Source organism: Myiozetetes cayanensis, unplaced genomic scaffold (genome assembly GCF_022539395.1).
Source record: "Myiozetetes cayanensis isolate MyiCay16 unplaced genomic scaffold, myiCay2020 scf3, whole genome shotgun sequence".
Taxonomy (NCBI): domain Eukaryota; kingdom Metazoa; phylum Chordata; class Aves; order Passeriformes; family Tyrannidae; genus Myiozetetes; species Myiozetetes cayanensis.
This window is the reverse complement of record NW_026087521.1, coordinates 5,477,399-5,502,173: the sequence shown is the minus strand read 5'-3', so window position 1 is coordinate 5,502,173 and position 24,775 is coordinate 5,477,399. Positions and strand designations below refer to the sequence as shown.

The 24,775-nt window shown below is 39.8% G+C and overlaps 1 protein-coding gene across 14 annotated transcripts in view; it reads right to left on the bottom strand.

The window, feature by feature from the left end:
* CELF2 (CUGBP Elav-like family member 2) overlaps positions 1 to 24,775 on the bottom strand; it is a 556,709-nt gene that overhangs the window by 44,695 nt on the left and 487,239 nt on the right. For all 14 annotated transcript variants that reach the window (XM_050324875.1, XM_050324869.1, XM_050324865.1 and 11 more), the window contains 3 exons: positions 14,901 to 14,980; positions 9,802 to 9,960; positions 7,421 to 7,484 (listed from right to left, as the gene is read on the bottom strand). In XM_050324875.1, the coding sequence (XP_050180832.1) occupies positions 7,421 to 7,484; positions 9,802 to 9,960; positions 14,901 to 14,980 (303 nt within the window). The remainder of the gene's footprint in view (positions 1 to 7,420; positions 7,485 to 9,801; positions 9,961 to 14,900; positions 14,981 to 24,775) is intronic.

Here is a 24,775-nt window from a genome sequence, read left to right as displayed (position 1 = left end):
CCATCTCTGCTCCCTCTTTCTTGGTTTCTCCCATCAACTTGTCAGGCGCGTCAATGTTCCACTTGATAGGACAACCTTGTAGGAGGGAAGCCAAAGGCTCTCAAGTCCCAGTCCCAAAAAGTACTTTGCTTTGAACTGGGGATTTTTAGTTCGACTGAATTGCATGTAAGGTACCGTTCTGTGGGTTGAATCTGCTTTCTCATTCTCTCTCCTTTCTCACACCCTCTTTGCACACATTTCACATCCTACAGTTTTTTCAAAGCAGTCCCAAATCCCGCAACAGGGCCGGACCGCAAATGAGTAGATGGGTTTTATTTGAAAGTGCTGCTCACTCAGCAAATGCAACTCTCTCTGAAGAAATGCAAATTGCTTAACACTGAGGAACAGCCTCATAGGCAGAGCTGCACATGAAAAATGAAAATCCTGCCGTAGAGGAAAAAAACCTTCTGGGTACGGAATAACTCTTGATCTTCATGATGGAGACAATGTTGGGAATTAAAGGGAAATGATTAAAAAAACCAGAATCACAATACAGTTTGATTCCATTTTTAATAACATGTATTTACCAATGCACTATCAGCTTGGCAAATATTCAAGATCGTAAGGAAATTCAACTTTCATTTTGTCATTTGGCAGATTAAAAAAACAATTAAATTATGTACAAAACAGATGCACAGTATGTCTTGCTTGAAACTTAAGGTTTTTTAAAAAAATTATTTATAAGGATAGGGGCATGAAAATTTAATTTAATGTTCACCTTAGGTAATTTTGTGTCTTATTGTTCACAGCAATTACCATAAATCTACATATCAATAAGCGAGAACAGATGTCAGTTGTTACAAGTGCTTGCCAATCAGGCCTGTTAAAAAGTGACAGATGGATGGTGATAGAACATTCTCATAAGGCCTATTAGCACATTCACAGGAAATTTTTGTAGTGCTGCACAGTCACAGATGCAGTTCTGTGAAAACACGGGGAAATTTGAGAGCACGAGATTTACATTTTACAACTTCTTGTGCTGCCTCTGACACAAACTTTCATACAATGAAGCAATTTGCCTCGTTCAGTCACTGCAGCGTTTCTCCTGTGATAACTGTAAATTCAAAATTATTGGGTATTTGTAGAGGAGGGAACAGAGTCACAAGCCGTTCCTAACGATTTCTTAGGCCTCATCAGCTCTTGGGTTTCCAAAACCATAATAAAATCATATTAGGAAATAGCTGAGATTTGCTTGCTGAACAAATTCCTAAAAAAGGAAGGCACTGGCTACATTTAGTGACTACATATGCAGAGAATTTCAAAGTCAGTGGTGATTATCAGAACCAAATCTGATAGCTCATACGCAGTTCCCACTGACTTGACTTCTTTTGCTTTGAAAATTTTATCCTTCTCAATTACTAGGATTTATACCTTCTGAATTAGATACTCACTGCAGCTTAAAAAATGTGGATTAAGGTAAAATTTATAATCTCCAGGCCAAAAAGCAACTATTTGCTGACACTGACATCAGCCATTTTGGATGCTGATGGTAAAAATGTGTGTAAAGGTGTGGAGTGCGATGTTATTCCAGCTATATTCTAAGAATTAAAATAGGAGACCTGAGCACTACCTCCATCAAACCATATATATTCTGCCTAACTTTAGAAAAGCTGCTTAACTGAACAGAGCTTGAGGTACCCCGACCAGTTACAGTTTGATTTAGCAAAGCCCTTAAAACAACTTTTAAGTTCATATTTGATGCTGCCCTGTTTTTATTAAGAGTACATGCTTAAATCTGACTGGAAGTTCACAGGCTCACAGAATGGCTTGAATTGGAAGGGATCTTAAAGATCATCTAGTTCCAACGCCCCTAGAGCCATTTGTTGACTTATGTGGGATTTCAGCCCATTTTCAGGTTACATACGCTATAAACACATCCTGGCAAGAAGTGTGCTTTTCTCAGTTGAAACTGCTCCAATCCTAGTGGGAAGAATTCATCTGATCTCACTTTATCCAAATAGAAGTTACTTGCTTAGACTCTTGCTATAGTCAAAGAAGAGAGAGGGGGTGGATGAATCATCTGATCCTAAAATAGAATCACAGAAGAATAGAATGGTTTGGGTTGGAAGGGACCACAAAGATCAACTAGTTCCCACCCCTGCCGGGGGCAGGGACACCTTCCACTAGACCAGGTTGCTCAGAGCCCCATCCAGCCTGACCTTGAACACTTCCATGGATGGGGCATTCACAGCTTCTCTGGGCAACCTCACCACCCTCACAGTGAAGAATTTCTTCCTAATATGTATAATATTTTCCTAATATCTATAAAATAGATAGATAACCCCAGCCTTTTTGGGTGAATCGCTGCCTGGGAGTGACTCCCTCTTCATGGACAATGCAGGGAAACAGGATGACTACTTTCAAAACTGCTGAGGTTCAGTGGGATGAATTCCTTCTGCAGAGGTGGAAGCCCCTCACCCTCTTTTTACTGGTTATGGGAAGTTCAGACAGAGGTACAGATCCTGTAGCTCGGCCAGACTTGGCCAGACTTCGACGTCGTGCACTTTCACCACCTGAATAAGCATCTCATCAACTGCTCAGCACTGGTTTTACTCTTAATGTGCCTCTCCTTCTCCTGTGAGAAGGAGCAACATGTGGATTGAGAACAGGCTCACTTGCTTCAAACATTTCCTCCCCCAAAAATGCTAAACAGACTTGTTTAAATTATTAGCTAAAAGAAAAAAAAAAATTCTAATTGTATGTGTTAAATTAACTAGGACTTTCAATGGAATTAGTATTACAAAAGCTCAATGTTTTTATTCCCTGAGGTCAGCATTTTCAAAACTGGTAGTTATCTTTAAGAAACAGCTATCTCCCCTGAGCTGGAAACAGTTTCTCAGTGACCTTTACTTTTAATATGATATCCCTAAAGAGGTCATAGCAGGAGAAACACTCCTTCAGTATGGCTTTGCTGGAATGAAGCCATTCAAGAGTCAGAGGATATAAAGGATCCTTGGGCCAGTGCAAAAGTATAGAGCTTTTGTGCAGATGGTCCTGGCTTCCAACTGGTCCCTCCAGATCTACTGAGCCAATCCAACAATTAGAGGAAAATATTCAGAAAGCAGAACCTTGCAGAGTTTCTCTCACCCATATGGTCCTACAGACTCTGCAACAGGAGGAAATCTGGCTTGGGTAGCAGAAGAAGGGTGGAATGGATTGAATGGGGCTCAGAAAGGGCCAGAAGTTCAACCCGAAATGCAACCAAACTGTGAGAGAATTTGGAAAGGACTGGGAAAAAAACCATAGATTGGAAAAATATGAAAAGTCCCAGCTGTAGAGGGTTTAGGGATCTTAAAGCCAAAGAAGAAAAGCCAAAGCCATAGTTTCTCCTCCTGTATAACTTTAGAAAGCAAAAAATACACTGTCTATTCAATGAAATTAAGAGAAATCTTTTGTGTTTTTTATGAGTACTGCACATGGTTTTATGTCCTGAATGGTCACACATATAGAAATATTGTTGTATGAGCCAATATTTATTCCTGCCAAAACATTTGACATTAATTGACAATAGAAAATCTTCATAGATCATATATTTTTTATATATCAAAAACATTGAAATATTTTCTACAGTCACTCTAATAATAGTAAACCTCCCTGTTTATACTGTCTGTATAGTACTTTACAGGCTCATTGGCTTAAATAACTGCCGCTTTTAGGACCTGATCTAGTGCCAGCCAAATTCAATGCAAACATTCAAGCGACATCAATCTCCTTTGAACCAAGCTTTCTGTGCAATTTGTATATATTTGAAGGAGGAATTTCTGTTTGCTTGAGAGGTTGCTAGTGCTTAATGTAGCTTGCATTGTCTTTTAAAGTAAGACAATCAAATCCCATAATGTAATTCATCTACATTATTAGCCTTCCCCAAAGACAAAGTGCAGGCTAGACGCTGAGGCTGGAGAGGCATGTGAGAGGAAACATTGCCTTTAAATTAGCACGAGCAGATATCAGAGGAGGGGAGGAAAAGTGAGGATTTGTTCACTAGAAAATATACACATGAGGATTGCATGTGCTTGCATGTTTTATACAGGACAATGAAGCAGAGTTTGGCAAGGAAGGACGTGTGCCTGCCGTCAAGACCAGGGGATTACTATAATACCAAAGGCAGCACTGCCAACTCTCCCAACTTTATTACCAGCCTCAACATAATACATTGTTTTCTTTGGCTTGACTCATGAAATAAAATGATTTCATTAAAATCTTATTTTTCTATAAAAAAGTCAGAAAAACCTAATCCGAGGATTTAAGCGTGGAACCTCAAAGCTTGGAAAGCTAAATGGCAACCTACAACCTTTTGTCTCTCCAATTTTAGTATCTCAAATTTTAGTTAGAACAGTTTCATGATTTGCTTGGACTTCAGAAAATGCTAAATATATAGCACGGTCAGTGGGCTGCTACAGCTACTTTAGAGTAGTGGTGCTGTGTGTTTAATGTCTGTATCTTACTGGTAAATCTCAATATTTCATTGGACTGTATTCTCACTTCCAAACAAACAGAAAAACTCTTGAATCACAAATGCCTAAAAATCCCACTCCTTTCACCAAAATCAAAGAACCAATGCTTTTGCAACATAAAAACTACTTTAACCAGATAGAGGCATGATATTAGGGAAAGGAAACTTAAAAACTCCACAGTGAAGACCAGTGTCTTCGCTCTGCTAGCGAAGAAAATTGCTTTGATTCAAGAAATAATATCACTGAGCATAGCAAATAATTCTTCACATGTGCAGTGTGGTGTGTGCTGTATCCTTTCTATTTTGTACCAAAACAACACAAGCTTTAGCAATACAAATAAATACTTGCAAGATCCAAAGGGCCCTCATTTTGGACAAGAAATCCTAATGCAGCAAACCGAGACTTCATCAAGATTTAAGCACAAAAGAGATGCTAGAACCCTGGCATGCAAGTAACAGTGGAATTTCAATGGCTCATATGGCTTTTGATCAAACTTCCAGCATCTGAATTCCATGGTATGCAACACCCATCGACTTCAAGGATAAAAGTTGCACCCCTCAAACACAAAGTTTAAAGAACTTGGAAGTGGCAGTGATGGATCTAATCACCTTACTCAATAGTGTCTAGATTTTATTCCCCACTTTTAAATGTTATAATAATAGGCAAACTACATGCAGTATGAAATTACATGTTAGATTAATTTATGTAAAGTGAACCTATACAGCTTCAGTTAAAAAACTCTGGGCCTTTACAAACGTTCAAAGATGGTTTCAGCAGGAAATGCAAGCTCTTGTTGCAGATTACAGTATTTTCTACTCCTTTCACAAAACATAATATACAATTGTTAATACTGGATGCATTGCATGACATAGTACTGCTGATTTTTGAGAAGAGGACATGAACTCTCAGTTCTAACAAGGAAATAGAGCTTAGTCTTTGGTACTTTCATGTAGAGGTGCAGCTCAGAGAACAATTTAGTATCAGTAATTTTACCCTGAACATCAACATTTAAGTTATATGTTTTGGGGGAAACAAAGGACTGAACTTCAAGCTGTTTTGATAACATGAATATAAGATATAAAATACGTTTTTTTTCCAAGAAAGGCAGTCAGTCATTAAATTATCCCATAGATGAGTGCATTAGCAATCTAATTTGTAGTCAAGAAGGTATATCCCTCGAGTAACAATGATGTGCCAACTATGATTTCTTAAGATGACTTTCTCCTAGTCTCAAGACCATATGATTTTCAGAAAATAAATCACAGCCTGGATTGAGAACCCATCTTGAAATTACTTGACTGAAATCCTTAGTTTCAACAGAGTTCTTGAAGACAGAGGTGAATCTACCAGCAAAAAACAGACAACAAAAACTTCTAAGGTGCACACAATGCGATAGATATCACATTATTTTTCCTTGGTGTCTTAATTTTTTCATTTTGTAGACCTAACCAAATATGAAAACATTAAAACACAATCTCTGAGCTCAAAACCACTTCCAAAACTGCCAAGTATAAAACTGTTACTGACCTGTTCTGTTCTGTTTATCATATTAAGATACATATTTTGATGAAAAAAATGCTAGATTGCAAGTGTAACATAATAGAACCAGCAAGCACTGCCAGCACTGCCTCTTCTCTGAGGAAGAGAGAATAATTCAGAGATATTGTCATCTGTAGGCCAATTTATATTGTCAGACAGCAGGTTCACATTAGTCTCTGATGTCACTGCAATAATGGCATAATATAACGATTGAGCAAAGAATACCTGTGGGGTATAGCTATACAGTGAGGTATATCTATACTTGTTAAAGAATTTCAGGCTTCATTCAAAGCAGAACCAGAAGAAGCAAAAGACCAGGATTAAAAAAAGAATGAGAAAATGGTGTTCGTAAAGACTTCTGAATATTTTAGCCCTTGTTTTATGATGATGAAGCAAGCATAATGTTGTATTCCATTGATTCAGTGGGTTCATGATTAAAATAAACTAATGTAGCAATTTAGGGGTTTTGTGATTCTTTTTTTTTTTCTCCCTGTAACAAGAAAAAAAAGCTTTTTAACAGTTCCTCGCGGCAGGCATAATGTGCATCTGTGCTCTGATTTACTGCACATGCTGCCTTCTCTAGCATCATGTTAAGTTAGGATATCAGCATGGTAGGTCACACAGTGGGAGTGACCTTTTGCTAATCACTACACATCAGTTACTACTGGCACACAGCTCATTACTAAGAAACCCTCCAACTAGCTGGCTTTCAAATCCGCTCACACTTTGATTCTTTTTTTCCCCTTTTCTTTCTTTCTTTTTTTTTTTTTTTTTTTCCTCCAGACTAAAGATTATACTTTCACATAAAATCTCTGTTGTGTAATTTCGCCAGCTAGGGTTCCAAAGTCAAAAAGGCACCCAGTTAATTTTCCGTGATTATAAAAGGAGCCTGAAAATTCATACTGAAGGTAGGCCTGTAATCTTGGGTTTCATTAAAAAGGTCAGAACATTTTTCCTCACCACCTATTATTAAAATGTTTGAGGGATGCCATTAATTTGATTTTTCAGGACACAGAAATCTCACTGGAAATTAGAATGTAATCCTGCTGTTGCTTTCCTGACACTTTTCATAGGGCAGGATACGGCTGCAGGGACTAAGAGCTCTCCTGCAATTTACAATTGGTTACTTTGGCCAAATGGCAGGTGAGTAATGCAAGACAAACTGTTTGCACAACCTGGGAGCACTGGGTTTAATTTCAGTTCTGAAAGAGGGGAGAAAGTGTTTCTATTGACGTTGAACCACGAGCTGTCCCCTGCCAATACATCCGCCACATTTAATAAACAACAAGCCCCCCGCCCCCGACAATGTGATTATTAGAGGTACAGAAATTCAACAGCTTAAGAATACAAAACATAGCTGGAACAAAATGAAATGGTTTTTAACTCACCGGCCATTTGCTGAATGCCGCTGAAGGCACCCAAGTTACTGGAGGAAGTTGCTTGCTGCAGAAGCTGCAAATGAACAACACAACACAGCAATCTATCTGACAGTAAAGCAGCAAATGAAGATAAAGCTAAAATGAGCTATCATTTCACATTTGGAGTATTTCTGCTTTCCTTTACATTTATATAGTCTTTTGCTTCTGTCTGCTGTTGGAATGAACATCCCTAGAGTCAATGCTGTAAATCCATATTAATGTCTAATCTCTATTAAGAAACACAGAGACACAAGGGAAACTCAATAACATGGCTGCTTTAAAACAATTAATCAATTTATTCTTTTTAACAACCAGGTGTTAAATCTATTTAAACCAACATAGTGTGACTAATTACAACCCTCTGTAGTCTGGTAGTTACCATAACTCATCTCTGTCAATCACAGTCCATTCTCCCCCACTCCCGTGAATTCAGTTTTTTCTTTATTATCTTTATGAATCAAGCACACAGATATTCATTAGACTGGTATTTGTACATATTAATTTAGCCTATCTCAGTATTAATTAACATACCTCAGTACTAATATATATTTTTAATTGCTGGGTAAATTGCTGTTTATAACACTATACCAAAGCCTTGTTTGCACACAAATTATGTATTTATGCATACACAGTACATATATATGGACACATCTATTTCACAGAATCACAGAATCCTAGAACAGTTTGGGTTGGAAGGGACCTTAAAGATCATCCTGTTCCAATTCCCCGTCATGGGCAGGAACACTTTGCACTAGACCAAGTTGCTCCAAGCCCCATCCAGCTTGGCCTTGAAAACCTCCAGTGATGGTGCATCCACAACTTCTCTGGGTAACCCATGCCAGTGTCTCACTACCCTCACAGGAAACAATTTCTTCCTAGTTTAAACCTGCCCTCTCTCAGTCTAAAGTAATTACCCCTTGTCCTGTCACTAAATACCCTTGTAAAAGGTCCCTCTCCAGACTTCTTGGAGACACCCATTAGGTACTGAAAACTCTAAGGTGTCTCCAGAACCTTCTCTTCTCCACGCTGAACGACCCCAACTCTCTCAGCCAGTCTCCATAGGAGTGGTGCTCCAGCCCCTCGATCCTCTTTGCGGCCTCTTCTGGACTCACTCCAGCAGCTCCATGTCCTTCCTGTGCTGAGGGCCCTGGAGCTGGACACAGCCCTTCAGGTGGGGTCTCACGAGGGCAGAGCAGAGGGGGAGAATCACCTCCCTCGACCTGCTGGTCACACTTTTTGTGCTGCAGGCCGGGACATAACTGACTTTCTAGGCTGTAGGCTCACATCAACGGGTCGTGTTGAGTTTCTCATCCACCAACACCCCCAAGACCTTCTCATCCACCAACACCCCCAAGACCTTCTCATCCACCAACACCCCCAAGACCTTCTCCTCAGGGCTGCTCTTGGCCTATTCTCCTCCCAGGCTGTACATGTGCTTGGGATTGCCCCGACCCAGGTTTAGGACCTTGCACTTGGCCTTGTACTTCATAAGGTTCTATTTGTCTAACTCAGAAGCATCAGGAACTCTCAAGTTATCCAGAAGCTCCTCAGCCAAACGTCTCAACTCCAGAGCCACGAAAAGCAGAGGTTCCCTCTTAGCTGTGCTGCAGGGCCACCCATGACCTAAGACACGTGGCTGTGGATTTCAGATTTTCCAGCAGGGACAGCAGCTAACACCTCTTTCTCCATCTTGCAAACAGACCAAGGAAAATAACACTTTAAATTTATGAGAAACAAATGGCTTTTCCTGGCCGCCTTCACTTCCTGTATGAGGCCGTATGAACCACACATGTTTAGCACTGACAGGACCATGCATTAAAGCAAAAGCCATTCCAAATTGAAATGTGGAAAATTAGATGATTGATCCACAACATTCTAGTTTAGTGGCTGCACCATATAGATATGGCTTCTACCACAGGCCATACTGAGCTGCCTGTCTGTCCTCCCCTAAGGAAGAACTTAAAATTTTATTCCAGCTATAAAAAACAGACTCTAACATTCAAAACCCCAATAAAACTAATGAAATAAAATTTTATTTATGGTGGAGGGGTTGGACCTAAACGATCTTTAAGGTCCCTTCCAACCCAAGCCTTTCTATGAATCTGTGATTTATTTTGCAGCACAAGGATTCTTTAAATGCTTGCCCTTGACAACACTGACACATCTTCAAATGCTTATTCGGTTTCTATTCCTTGTTATTTATTTCTAGTCCATGTGATAAACATGCCCAGAAGACACACTATGCATCCTGGAGGGCTTAGCAATTTATTGCAGGGAGTTTACTATATGGCTTACCACGGTTTTAAAATAAATACAGTATAATACAGCCACCGCCTCTGAAATGAACTTACAGCTAGATATTGTGGCGTGAGTCCTCCAAGACCTGTGAGGTTTCCCCAAGTGGCAGTATTGAGCTGTTGCATCTGCTGAGCCAACTGCTGCTGCAAACGCCGCTGCTCCTTGTCCTTTTGGGTGTCGGCAAACTTCACCACGATTGGCGAAGAGCAGCCCTGTGGTCAGACAGATCGGGAAAGACAGGAGGGTTAAATCACACCGAGTCACCCTCACACCCTGAGCTCAGCCATGTCCTGTAGGGCCACTGGAAATGGCACGACCAGGTTGCTCACCCTCTCTTTGTGACTGGCATTTGTGGGACCGCAAGGACTAAGATTTTCAGGTTCTTAGGAAAAGAGGCCGTGGAGAAATTATTGATTCCCCGGTTCTTTTTACAAAGCTCCTTTCCTCAGGCTCTCTTTTCCTTCCAGCTATCAAAATCGCTGCCAGAGACAGCAAAGTGTACCAGTCCTCTTTAATTAAGCTTCACAGCTGATGAGATGGACGCAATGCTTTGTCTGCAGTCTGTTTTCAAGGCATTGCCAAAGGGAGAGGTGTCCAACCTCCCCGCTGCCAGGGACCACACAGCCAACACTGCCCTGCCACCATGGTCTGGCTGTGCAGTCACACTCAGTGCAGCTGGGCTTGTGTGCCCTACGCTGGCTTGTGTTCCCTACGTAAGTAGACTGTGAGCAGCAGACTGACTGCATCACCCATCATCAGCAAGCCACTGATCCTTCTCGTGTCAAGGACCCCCAGTCAGTTCACCCACCTGTGGTCCGCTCCCAGGCACGCTTTGTATCAAGCACCCTTGAGATGTGAACAAAGGGCAGGATGCAGACCAAAAGTGACTAGTTCTGGTGATAGCAGCCCATTCCTGATGGCCACCATTTCTTCTATTGCTTCTATCAGCCTCTTGTTACATGATATGGGAGGGCTGCAAGACGCCTTAGGAAATAGGGAAGCTGTAAGAAAGAACTAGAGATCTGGTCTGCAGCCTACGCCTCACCCATGTCTGAGGGACTGTAGGGAAGAAGTAGGAGGTCAAAGACCAGATGGACTTTTGAGGTAAGCTGGAACTTCCCTTGGACTTCAAATTATGCATTCCTGGGCAAAGTCACTGAGAGAACGAGATGTGATTATGAAAGATGTCTTTGTTGATTTCTCTCTGTTTCTTTTCCATGCTAAGAAATGTTTCATGTTTTAACCTTTCAAGTCTTCATTTTTTTCAAATCAAGGAAGCAAACTATATACCGCAATGATTCAGTTCTTCAAATTAATTCAAGCATTTTATGAGTCATAGAAACTGTCAATCCATTTCATACTGCTTTTCAACTTCACAGGATCCAATGAATAACTTCCCTCCACCCGCCATGCTTTGTTACACTAATTTCTTGTCTAACTTCAATCTGAACACAATGGTAGGAGTGATAAGTGACTCAAGTCCAAAAAACACAGCAGTGCTTTAGCCAAAGTGTATAGCGTGGGATGCCGAGCAGGGTTATACTTTTAACCTAATTCTTTCTGTGGCTGCTCTCACAACACTGTGAACATCTTCAGCAAAAATCCTGTCCTTGATTATTTACAAAAAGCAGCCATGTACCTTTTCCTCTGAAAAACCTCACACCAGGACAAGTGATAAAAATATTCACAATCATCAGGTGAAATGATGAAATAAACCACAATAATAACATCTCTTGTATGAAGATACCTCACCAACACCATTCCTTTAGAATTATCCTGGAAAATCATCACTTGTGATTTATTATTCCACCTCCAATTCCTTTCCTGTGTGTTTCATTGTAAAAAGGTCTTTCAGTGTTTCAGTGAAGGAGAAAGGAGATACATAACACTCCAGCAATCAAATAAAGATCATGGAGGAGTTGGCTTGTTACACGATTACCTCTCTCTACTGATTTTTATACTAATATTAAAAATAAGATTATTAAAAAAAAAAAGAAAAAAAAAAGAGCTGGGGCGTGGAGGGTATGAGAGAGATTTTTTGGGTTTTTCTAATAAAAAAAGCAAGCTGTTTCTATTTATTACAAGGTTTGGTAACACTGGGCTAAGAACAACCAGAACTTACTGCCTTCTACTTAAATGTACAGGAGAATCAAGTCTATTTCCAAAGAATTAGAAATGAGTATCAAAGGAAGAAATATTATATGGCTATTTCAGTTTTCAGTTCAGCAGCTCAGCACTCAACACTACAGCTGACATATTTATGAATGCTTAAATGTCAGTAAATTGTATAAAAACAATATCTCTGCAATTTATGAATCTATAATTCGTTTTTTCACTGTCTGCTCTATATTTCATCACTTCATCATTTTCAAGAAAGCAAACATTCTGAAGACTGAAATTATATCTAGCAAGTGGCTCTATATGACAAAAGGGTTGTTATTGTTGTATCAAATTTACTCCATGATAACAAATTAGTGTCTTCTACTGACGCTGCATTCGAATGCCTTAAAACAAACAAAAAACCTCCATAGAAATGAGATAGAAGAGCAAGCACTTTAGAGCAGCAATTATATTTTTTAAATCACTTGATTTATCCAGGTCAGTAAGTCAGGTGGAAAGAGCAGTAAGAGAATGTATTATTATATAAGACGTGTTCATCTGGACTTAACATCCCCATTGTTCTTCCTTAGCCCACTTTGAAAATTCATCTTGGTCAATGATCCGTGCTAAAGAACTGAAAATAATGAAATCTGAAAAAAAAACCCCAACCTGTGGCAATTGGGTTGAAATGCAATTGTGTACTATACGTGGTCCCCTAAGCCCACTTCTGTTTGCAAAAGGACATGAAACAGAAGTGTCCAAGGATGACTGTTTCAGGCTGAGAATTGACATTTAACATTAGTCAACTTAAGTTAACTTTTTACTAGAGGAATCTTGGCAAAAGTCAGTAATTTATTTTTTTTTTTGCCTAAAGGGTGATTTATGTTTTATGCACTTCCATTTTCTATCTTGAGAGGAGGTTTCCAGCACATACACGAGGTGCATTTCCCTTCCTCTTTCAATGGCGTGGTATCTCCATACCATTTAGCGCCATTTTCTTCCCAACAACTTGTGCTGCCTTCATCTTTTCCTGTGTCTTGTCAGGGCAGTAGGTACAGCCTCCAAGGAGTCCCTCCCCCATGGAGAGGGAGGGTGTATGGTTTCTTTCCAAGAAGGGACTCCCAGCCTAAGCTCAACTGACACAAAGACCCAGATGTTCAAAGTGCAAAATATTTGGAATTGCCTTGCCTATACGGAGATCTCAGTGATGACGTCTCTAAAGGTGTTGAGAGGTATTTTGGTCCAATAGTCTATAGAATTGATCCAAGATTCTACAGAACTAATGACTCTAGGATTATCCCATCAAAACCCAGCCTCTTTTGGAGTGCTGCATACAACAGAGGAATGGGAGAATTTGTCTGGGAGGTGTTATGTCTTTAATTTTACCGTCTTCTGAAGTAGAGCTGTGTAAAATTCATTTTGCTAGACAGAAAAATACATTAAAACACATGGAAAATATAGGTAAAACACAGTATTACCAATAAACATTTCCTTTTTACTTGGAATCAAACCCATCAAAACATATATATCTGAATTAAAGGAGCAGTGCATGGCAGACAAATTACTACAGGTATTATTTTGAGACTCAAAGTGGCATTTTGTTCACAATATACTACCAGACTGCATAGACTGTATAACAGCAGCTTTCTAGTAAATATAATGTCAATTATTCTCATCTCATTGGTAGATTCTCATCTAAAACTGTATACCCAGGGTCTAAAAATGCATTGCACTGAAAAGAAAACACATCGATTATAAAAGAAGCTCAACCAAATTCAAACGTGATGTTTGGAAAGACAATAGCTTTGCAATGCTGATATCATTACTTGTACTATACAGGAAACAGTTAGTGACAGTTTCATGCACTAGCTGGAATTTTATCTTCTCCTTCTCGTCCTCTGTCCACCCTCCCACCCCTGGTCTCCCGCCTTGGCTCGTTACACAAAGCAGCTCAACGACATGACGCAATAATGATTGTTTAGCACCCAGCATGCTTTGGGAGACTAGAGCATTGCAAAGGAAAATCACTGAGAGAGAAAGAAAAAAAAAATAAAAATTGAAAGGTCCTGGTGGAAAAAGAAATAAAAAGGAAAAAAAAAAAAAAAGAAACAAGTGCACATAACATCAATGCCACCTCTGAGAAAAATCATCACTACACGAAGATACAGTATACATAATACAGTATAACATGCACTCTCCAATGATAAGCTAGAAGATCCAGAGTAAGTAAAGATTTCATACTTGTGCGGTTTTTTGTGCAAAATTCTGAAAGACCATGACAAAAATCACAGACTGAAAAAAGTTTTGAGATTGCCAGACAAGCCGTGGCATTCGATAACCACTCCAATGACCGGATCGTTAGCCCGCAGCTACAGTCACATTAAGTGAACAAGTTTAAAGTTTTGAGCTGCTCATCATGATAAAATCCGAGGCCATAGAGGCAGTTTGGAAGGGAATAAAGAGTGCTGCTTGCAAGGGGCCAGGCACAACGGTGCTCTGCAGGAAGTGCCACACTTCAACATGCTCTGTCATCATTAGCATTTTTATTGGCTACATGAAGAAGGTGAAATTATATTAAGTTAAAAAGAGATTCTATTTGCAGAAAAACACATGCACTAGTAACTCAGCGTGGCCATGTTAAATCTCTTGAGTTTTTTTCTCAGAGCAGTGCAAATCACAACACTTAGAAATCTATTTAAATGAAACTAAGATTTTTCTTTGGGGGGGTATGTGTGCTAAAAATAGAGATAATTTCCTCATCAGATATACTCGGAGTACAACTGAGGAGTGGTATTCACAGCTTTTTACTTTCTGCTGAATGCCACTGAAAACAGGATTGAGAGCCGTGTCTGGATACCACACAGCCACCTTATTGTGCGCTTTCAGGTGATTAAGAAAAATAAAGCTTCACAAAGACAAGCAGAGTGAGCTGGTAAAAAATTTAAATCTGTGATTGTCATGTGTCTGATCTGATCCAGGAGAGCATGGCTTTACCATTCGCAATCATTTGCACAAAGAAAACAAAGAAAGGGCAAATGATACAGTACTGTACCTCCATGGTCTGAGACTGGTGCATGGCTTTGATTGCATTCTGTGCCATTGCCCTTGTAGAAAATGTGACAAACGCACAGCCTGTGGGAACAAGGGGACAGGGAGCAGGAAAGACAAAAAACAACAAGACAAAAGGGTTGGACGCTTGTTAAACCAACACAGTCTACGAGAACGGCCACAAGACGACACTGTTCTCAGTAGTACATAAAAATAAACAACTTCTCTAGTTTATTTATCGACAGTGCTGACTTGCTAATCTGACCATAGATGAAAGAAAAAAAATTAGGTGGGGACGGGTGATGTGAAAGGTTTTTGTTTGGTTTTTTGTTTGGTTTTTTTGTTTTGTTTTTGTTTCAATGTTGTTTTGTTTTGTTTCTGTTTTTGTTCTTTAGCCACAGGGTTTGAAATAAGTAAGGCTTTTACGTAGCCTTTGGATTGCATAGTTAAGTCTATTCAGACCATGCATTAACAATTGCTTGCTCTGGCTTTCGTGCAGGTAAACTGTGAATAAATGACTGGCATCACCGACAGCTGAATTGGGAATTTAATAAAGGGGTCCATAACATCACACATTACTGTGATGCACCAAGAATGATCATACAAATTAGAATGTGAAAAACTACACTGTTTAGCCTGTGACTATGTGTGAAAAGACTCAGACAAAATTCAGTAATGTAGGTGGAATCTCAACATTTAAGAAAATAACATACTAAAAATAAAAATCTTTACTATTTTTGTTTCTCCGAGTCCTAGGTACAAGTGTAATAATTCTAAAGTTACTGCCAACTTGAACAATTATGAAGCTATGTGCATGAATACCTGAAAAATCACTTCTTTTTTTTCCTCCTCAGCCTTTTAAATAAAATGAAAAGCCAGTAGGCTAATGCTTGGGCTATTTTTCCACCCTTTTACTACTGTCAGCCATACCTACACTGGGCATGCACTTTTTAGTGCATGACTCACTGCCCTTTTGGCTAATAAAAACATTGCCTCCTGAGATTTACATTTTATTCTTCATGCACCCTTGGGCATCTTAAAGAAAAAGACTGTGAAATTAATGCAGATTCAGGCTGATTTTGTAATAATACCATGGCACACTAAAAGCTTAGCTAAAGCAACACAGACTTATTTCACTTGTGATCTCTAATGACTTTAAAAGTGCATTGATTTTCAGCTCCCTTAGCCTTGCACAGTTTGAACTTAGGTTTCAGAGAATAATTTAGTGTTCCACTCAATTTCCTCAAAACATTATTATTATTACTACTTAAAAGATTTCCAAATGAAGCAGATCTAAGCACTGAGAGGCTAAAGCATATTGTCATTTGAGAGCTAATGCATGAAAGCTACATTCTGGCATCAAAAATACAATATTGCTGCCCCTGTGGCCAATGGGCAAAATAAACTATTTTGCAATCCAACAAGCAACAGATTGTTTGGTTTATGCAAATCAATTTGAGGCATAAAATACCTTTTCTTTTTAGCTCTGTGTGTACCTGGTAAGATTATCAAGTCAAGACTGTATTCACATTTTAATCAAACAACAGTAAGAGAAAGCAATGCCTGATCATTACCCAAAAGCACTACATCTAGTCATGAAAATAAAGTCAATGCATTTTTGCATCATGCGGTATTTATTTTTCCTCTTTAAAGTAAAGGCCCTTGATCAAAGAGAACCTAAACTGTCTTATGCACCTCTGGCTGATAGGTGAGCATCATAAAATCAGAAGTCATAATTCTTTTACCCAAACTTCATGTATTTCTTAGGTAACAAAACAGCTGATGATGTCTTACTACTGTTTAGCCACACTACATGTCGCTATACTGACCCCGTTCAGAAACAAATTTCTATCACAGAATACGATGAAACAAACCAGCTTTCTGTACAGCAATCTAGACAAAATGCAGTGCAGTAGAAAGGTAAATAAACTACAGTACCTCTGCTTAGATTCCATATTGCTGCTGTGCACTAAAATTAAAGAGGCCCAAATTTACCATCAGTCTCAAAGTAATCTCTCTTAATACCATTTCTGTTATTACCATTAACAGAGGAAATAACACCAAGGGTTTTCATTTCTCATCTTGCAAATTCAGTGGGGGATGAGCACAAATAGAGATATACTGGAGGGCAGGCAAGGAACCCCATACAGAGCCTTGAATAATATTGTTGATAATGGTCAAGAAAGGGCTTCACACGCTTCTTTGGCTCTCATTATCCAGGAGTGTGTACCATAGTGACAATTACTGAATGGAGGTTTCGAATGCATAAGAAGCATGTAAAAAGTCAACAAAAATCAATAAGACACAGTTTATGCATTTATCACAATTTCTCCCCAGCAGTTCTGCTGTAAGTAACTTACTGAGAGATGTTGCAATTAGCAGGTCTCAAAAGAAATGTGAATCAGCAGAGAAACAAGGCTGCATTCCTCTCAAGATAAAGCAGACTCTCCCTCCCCTCCCTTAAGCTTTTTCTCTTTTTAACCACAGAGCTCAGCTGTTGGGGACTTTCAGTGCCCAACACCACTGCAAAGCCTTCCTCCTCACTCCTCAGCCCAAAATCATTTGCATGGGTCCCGCTGCCTTTGTCATGGAGCAAAAAGACCTTCGCAGCAGATTTCTGTACCAATTTGAAAGAAACTTGTTCTGTGGGCAAGGGGAATGCCTGATGAATGAGGTTATGCAGCTTGAATATGAGCATTTGGAAACAGCATTCCACAGAGAGGATGGGGCTGCATTTTAATTAGGGTTTGCCAGCCAGAGGCTACAAGGTTAGGTCCCCTTGTTATCTCCAGTCAGCAGGCCATTTCCCACCAATGGACAGTGGCCATTTGCACATTAAATACCCAATTTACCTCAATAATCATGGCAAAAATTCAGTAGACAAAGTTATTTCTAAATTATTTGAAAACCCGGACTTTCAGTGGTTGCCATCAAGCCCCTCAAGTAAACTCTAGCTATATTTCCATTTAACCATCTTTCCAGACATTGCTACATGTATTCACATTCAAGGGTTATTTTTCAGCTACCAAACCTGGACACTCACACACAAAATTTGTATATTTATTATGTGTATATATACATTATGTTATGCATGAAGTATGGGATGCTGTACATTTTCTTACGTGCAAAGTATGGAGTCCTTTCCTTTATAACCAGACTGCCACATCCAAGGAGAGGTAAGCCTATATCATAGGATATGTCTACTTAACCCTAGCACCTTACTTGCATTTGTAACTCAAGTGGTCAGAAAAGCTGCTCTGGGATCCTTGTATTCTCTGCCATGGTCAATGGCAGGACCAGATCTTCCTCTATGGGGTACATATGCATTCGAGGAGGATGGTTTTGATGAGCACCTAGAATTTAATCAGAAGTCGAGGTCCAAGGAAACTGGATTTCATTTGTTTATGTTTCTAAAGGGCTGGGAAAAAGCCCTTTCCAGCATACTCTCACTCACTCTATCGCATGGACACAGGTGGTCTTTTGGGAACACACTGCCGGCTCTAGGACCGTAAATCACAATTACAAGAGGACAAGACTAATCAGATTTCATGCCTCGTGGTGCAAGGAAACAAGAAAGATTTTCGTGGTTTCTTACCTCATCCTATGAAACATGGCATTGATTGGCGTGCCATGGGCTGAGGCCTTCCGGACCAAGAGCTACAAGGAAACTATTTCTGTTCTACCACACTGAGTCCCAATACTTCAATTATTCCCTTCTCACTGGAGCTATAGAGCTCTCTGGGAGAAAAAATGTGGAGAGGGGGATATTTCTATAGCTAAAGCCTTGAACTGACTTCATTTTGTACCACCAGCTACCTAGCCACACCAAAAACTATATTCTTATTCAGTCATCCTGCAAGTCATCTTGCACTTACTTTTCAGCTCTGGTTTCAAAATGTCAGGGATCAGTGACAGAAGCAAAAGAGGAGGGAGAAAGGAGGTCTAAGAGTTTTAGCTGCTTCTCCAAAGCTGCCCTCTCACCCCCTACACCAGGAAAACAGTTGACTGGGGAAAGGCTGCTGGAAGTAATTTCCTCCTGCAGGTGGAATTGGAGGCAGGCACCCAGCCCTGTCATGGGAGATGTGTTTTGGAGCACATTATCACATCTGCCATCTCGGTTGAGAGAACAACTAAACTCTCACGATTGCTCCTTACCCCCCTCCCACCACAAACTGAAAAAGAAATTTGAATCATGTGTGAAATCTGATAAGCCTCCTCCTCGATCCGTGCAATCCCAAACCTAAGGCCTGCTGCTTGGGTGATTGTATATTTGAAATATTTAAAAAAGATCAGCTCTGCCCCATTTCAGCCCCTGCTGCATGTGATTCTTCTCATCTCAAGCTTTCCTAGACTGTTGTGAAATGTTCAGTCAGCAGTTCATGCACAGTCTAACACAACACCAATACCTGCAAGCTGCAAGTGAAGTAGAACATTTTTAAGTATGGAAGCCTCAGGTATGGTTCATACCTACACAAGAAACTCATACAACTACTGTGGTCTACTAGAGGCTTTAAAGCCCTCAGTGAAGGCAAAAGGAGAAGCAAAACCCGTAGACATTGTTTGGAACTTTAAAAAGCATGGTTTTAAAGTGCTGGAGATGAAAGAATGGCAGGTGTAAACAATTAAAAAAAAAGGAAGAATATATACATATATATACAGTGACCATTCTGACACAGAAAAAGACTCAAGAGATTTTCAAACACCTGAGCAATCAGAGTGCTGTGTGTGCTGGCTGTGCAGTTGGTGCTGGAATGGTTGCACCACAGCTTCCCAGTTCACCACAAACCAAGTTTTTCTTCAATTTCTGTGAAGAAACAATAGTGAAAAGCTGCCAAATACTCCTCCAAAGAGTATTTGGGATCCTCTGAGATGAAAGCCTCTATTTAAAGAAAAGATAAGGCTTGAATAAAAAGCTATGGAAATTGAAATGTGACAAAAATAAGCTCTAGTTGGGTTAAAATATTTCTAGCTGAGATTGCAAAGTAGACTTTCCTTTTCTACAGTCTGCTAATACAAACCAATCTGAAGCCTGGCAAACAGCTTTCTAATGAAGACATCATACAAAAATTTGTCTTAGTGTTTAAAACACATTTCATCCACAAATTAAGGCATCAAATTGTTTATTGTGGCGATGTTTGGTCACTAGGTATTACTTAAGACACACAATGACAGGTCTGAGACCAAGTGCAACAATTCAGCCCAAAGGAAATAGTTTTGAAAAAGTCACAGGGAAGCTTTTCAGTTTATGCATATCAGGCACACAAAGGTAACAAGAGGCACCTCCTGTAACCATGCCTCAGCTCTTCAGCTCTACTGACTTGACCACTGACCAGATGACAGTTTCCCAGATTTTAAATTTCCTGATGTTCACGGTTCCCTCGAAGCATTTCTAATTGGACATTCAATTACCCACCCTGCAGAGTACAGACTCCAGTAAGTGGAATTTACACAAACCCAGAATCAAACGGGCACCAAAGACCACAGTCTCTAACAGTGCCTCGATGACCCTCTTGTTGGAATAAAAACTAGTAAATTATTTCATTTCAGACTTCCCCTCTGGGGAGGGATTGCTGCAAAGCTGCAGTAATGGAAATCTGAGATGTAGTTACTGGCCAAAGGCCAGCAGAGACGTTGGTCACTTGGATGTGTTTCTTCCTTCCCAGCTGCAAAAGAGTTTCAGCAAGGGAGAACTAAATTAAATGTGCCATAATGATTGGAAAAAATGAAAATGTTACCACATTACAGCAAAAGAAATAAGGCATGGACGTGCTTCTGAAGAGCTATTAAAAATACAGCACTGTCACTGTCCTTGTTTCCCACCACTTACTAATACACAATTCAGAAGGTGACCCCTAATCCAGGGTGTACCCATAGCTGGCACTTCATGGTACTTTAGCTGAGAAAGGAGCAGTAAATATCCATGAGGGAAAAAAACCCAACATAAAATCACCTCACCTACTCTTCCCTGCAATTAACTGTGATGCAAATACTAATTTTCTTTCATTAATTCATCAAGAAAACCCTTGAATCTGAAAGTTATGAATGGATTTTCATGAAATTAAATTGCTTGACCATGGTGTAACTCTCTAGTCCATTTCTAATCTGCTCTTAAAGCAAAGAAGGAGTGAAAAAAAACAATCCCTGTAATCAATGTCTGCAGAAATGCTCACTTGTCCCATGTGCCTGGTGATGTTTTGTTAAAAAATCATATAATTAGGAGCCTAGATGTAGAAAAATGCATTTTGAGCTTTTTCACAATTTTCGTGGTATATCCGACTGTCTCTACATGTTATTAGCAGGTTTTTTCAGTGCATGCTATTAACCCAGTTGACTTCTTTTTTTGTATCTTGATATATAAATCTGCACTTAGCAATACAGCAGAATAAATTTCTGTGTGGTGCTCCTGTGATAAGGATAAGAGGATTTTTTTTATCATCATTATGGATGGTAATACTTCCTAGAGTGATACAGAGATATTGAACCCCTGATCTAAAAAAAAAGCATTTTACAAAGGCAGAGAAGCATTGTTACCCTTATTTTAAGGGACAGGATAACAGAGGTGATGAGAGACCAACTCACCCATGGTCAATACAGCACATCAGTGGCACAGCTACAAAACAAACTTGGGTATTTCTGGCTGTTTTTGCACACTCCAGCTATCACTGCATGGATGTCTGTGTTGGCATCTGTGGTCATGTAGACATTACACAGCACTGAGAGTCAGGAGGTCTGAAAGTTTCCTTAAGCCGTTTACAATAAGTGATTTAAAATCTTAATCATCTGAGGCAGTTCACTTCTGCTTTTTCATGATAATGAAGCTTAGCACATGATATCACAATCATGAATTTTTGTAAAGCATACTTAGCTCTTCAGAGAAAGTGCTGGATTAAACAACCCTGCAGGCTGAATCCTTCTCTTTGAATAATGAATATCGTACAGGCAGTGGCAAGCTTCTTTAGATAGTCCCACAAACCCTGCTAAAGCAAGGGCCAGCCTCCATGGCTGCTGGGTTTCTTTATCTCTACAGCCAACAGGGTATTTCTATTTTTTAATACCTTCCACAGCTAGGAATTACTCTCTGCCAGCCAACTAATTTCACAGAGACTATCCCAAAGCCTTCAGGAAGCAACGCCTTTTGGTTGCTGCCTATTCTTGAAGCTGATCAAAATATAACAAGTTACAGGTAAAAAACAATGGTTATTTCTTAGGCGTAGGAGTGAATAACAATGGGAAACAACATGACTCAGGCAAAGAAAATAATCTCAGTGTCTTTAAAACGCACTGCTCCACCAGTGGAGTTCTGTATCATTACTTTAGTCTCATTTTACAGCTAAGTTTCAAACAGCTGACAATAGGAATTTGGAGTTGAAATGCTGATGGTCCATTATCAGTAGTGACAGCAGTGGGTGCGACTTTATTAAAGTTCTGTCAACTCTTGGCTAGAAAACTACAATAGAAACAACTAGTTCCATCTCTCTCCCTCTCTCCCTTTATCTTAGCACTTATATCACACTCATCACAAAGTGTTACATTTTCTCTTGATGCCACCGGACAGGATTTCTCCTTGCTATTGGCACCACGTGGTAAACTAAACCCCTACAACTCGCCTGTGAGCTGACAGCAGACTGTTACTGTACCAGCAGTGAGGCTGGTGTTGTAGTATAGACATGGTCTAAAAGTCAAATGAAACCTTTATAGGTTTTACTAAGTAAAAAAAAAAAAAAAAGGCAAACAAACAGCCTGGCCCAAGCCAAAACTGCTCTGCTGAGCAGTGTAACCTGGAGCTAGTCCTTTTACCATCAACTATCTGCTGGTAATGCAGATTATTTGCCTGAACCCTTTAACAAAGCTCAAAAGCTGGCACAAATACCAAGGAAGATACTTTTCAAGCTCTCTTCATCCAGAGATCCCATGATGTGCACTTCTTTTGCAATTGAAAAGAGATGCCAAATGGAGTTTACTGGACCACGTTTCTATCTCACTGCTGTGAGCACTGAACTGAGTCCCCAAAGGCTCTGGCATGGCAGGGTCAGTGTTTTCCTAAGACAGTGACTATTTTTCATTCAACCCTCTGTGTCTAGCAGGGAAGCACATCCAGATGGGTGCTGAGAAAACAAACACTGTTTGTGGCAAAGGGAGTTAACATCTTGGAAGTGGAAACATGAATTAAAACTCATTAAGGATTGGAAGCCTTCACAAAGATTTAACTGTATAAATTCTCCCTCTTGCTTTAGTGGAGCAGTTTTTCACCTTGCAGTTTTTCAGTCAAGCTCCCTCCTCTGCAGATCTCCCTCAGCACTTTTCATTTCAACTGCAATACCAACCATTTTCCCAACACTCTGCCTTTGCTCATGGAGTGGTGGTTTTGTGAAGCTGATAAAAATCTGCCTGAAAACCTGGTTGGCGCAGCTGAACTCATTTTCAAGTGTGAACATGGGTGTGTAGAAAGCAATTCGAGTTTAACAAGGCATGATGCATGAGGGCATGATAGAATATCAGTTGTGATCGTGACCAAAATGAACCCAACTGGAAGAGAGGATACAGCTCTGCTACGACTGCTGGTGTGTGACCTACCTGGACTGAGATCTTCAGTCTCCAGCACGAGAGAACAGCACATTAACTCTACAGCTGTGCTGGCCACCAGATGACACTGCCCTGCACAGCTTAGGAATCTCAGCTTCTGACTGTCGTGAGATTGCTATTCATGGAAGAACAAAACTACCCCACCCACCTCACTCTGTTGGATTTCATAATTAGCTTTTTTACGCTCCTGCTATAACCAAAGTCTGTTGAATAAAAGCAAGTGTGCAGTGGGATTTTTGTGGATCCCAGGAAAGATCTATTTCTTTGTTGGGTGATGCTGACAAGTCAATTAAATCTTTTTTGGGGCCCAAAACATCTGAAGAGCAGATCTTGTTATTTCAGCAGTTAATTAGCTCCTTTCCCACTTGTGTCTTCCATCACCCCTTCCCTGTGCTACTTACACAATGAAATCAGTGAAAATCAGAAATACTTATTTTGCCACAGTGTTGGGTTTAGAAAGATAATGGCTTCACTCAACTCCGTCAGTAAACATTCCTTACTGAGCTGCAAGAACCAACCTCAGACCTCTCCCCTGATCTTCCTCAAGGCAAAAGCCAGCATTGCAAGGCTCTCCTTGCCTGAAGGGACTGCTGCAACCCGGCCCCAAAAGTCTGGGGATCACAAAGCATAAATGTAAGTACATAATTTTCTTGAGACTCTCTATTTATTGTCAGAGTGTCTTTGCAACAAGTCCTTATTATTCGGAAGTAGTACAGTAAGTGCTTTCAAAGAGTGTAAAGAAATATATGAATACCTGCACTTCCCTTGCTAAGATTTATAGGTATTTTAAAGAAACTGGGCAAAACAAAACAAAACAAAACAAAACAGAAAACCCCATAAACAAATACTGTGGATCCTATAGCCTACTGGAAACGTGTAAATCAAAAAGCAAAGGAAGAATTCTAAATCTATACCCATGTCTATGTGCAAAATGGGTGCTATTACTTTTTTCTGTGCCATTTGAAAATGTAATAAAATGCATAAACTGTGCTTTCTATTTTTTTTTCCTATGGAAGTGATGTTTTTCACAGCTCCACACTTAAAATTACTGTATGCCCTGTGCCATTAAATGGCTGTGGCAGGTACCACAGCATCCTTCTGCACTGACAGATGGGACTATCCCTATTTTCTTTTCCACTCAGCAACCCCTGGCACTGACATTTTGAGAAGGTTCACGCTCTGAGAATAAATTCAGGTCCATATACCATGGAGTTAATATGTACTCTGGGTCATCAATATAGTTTATTTTTCTTTTCAATATGTTTTCAAAAGGCCTTTCCCCAAAAGGTACTTTTG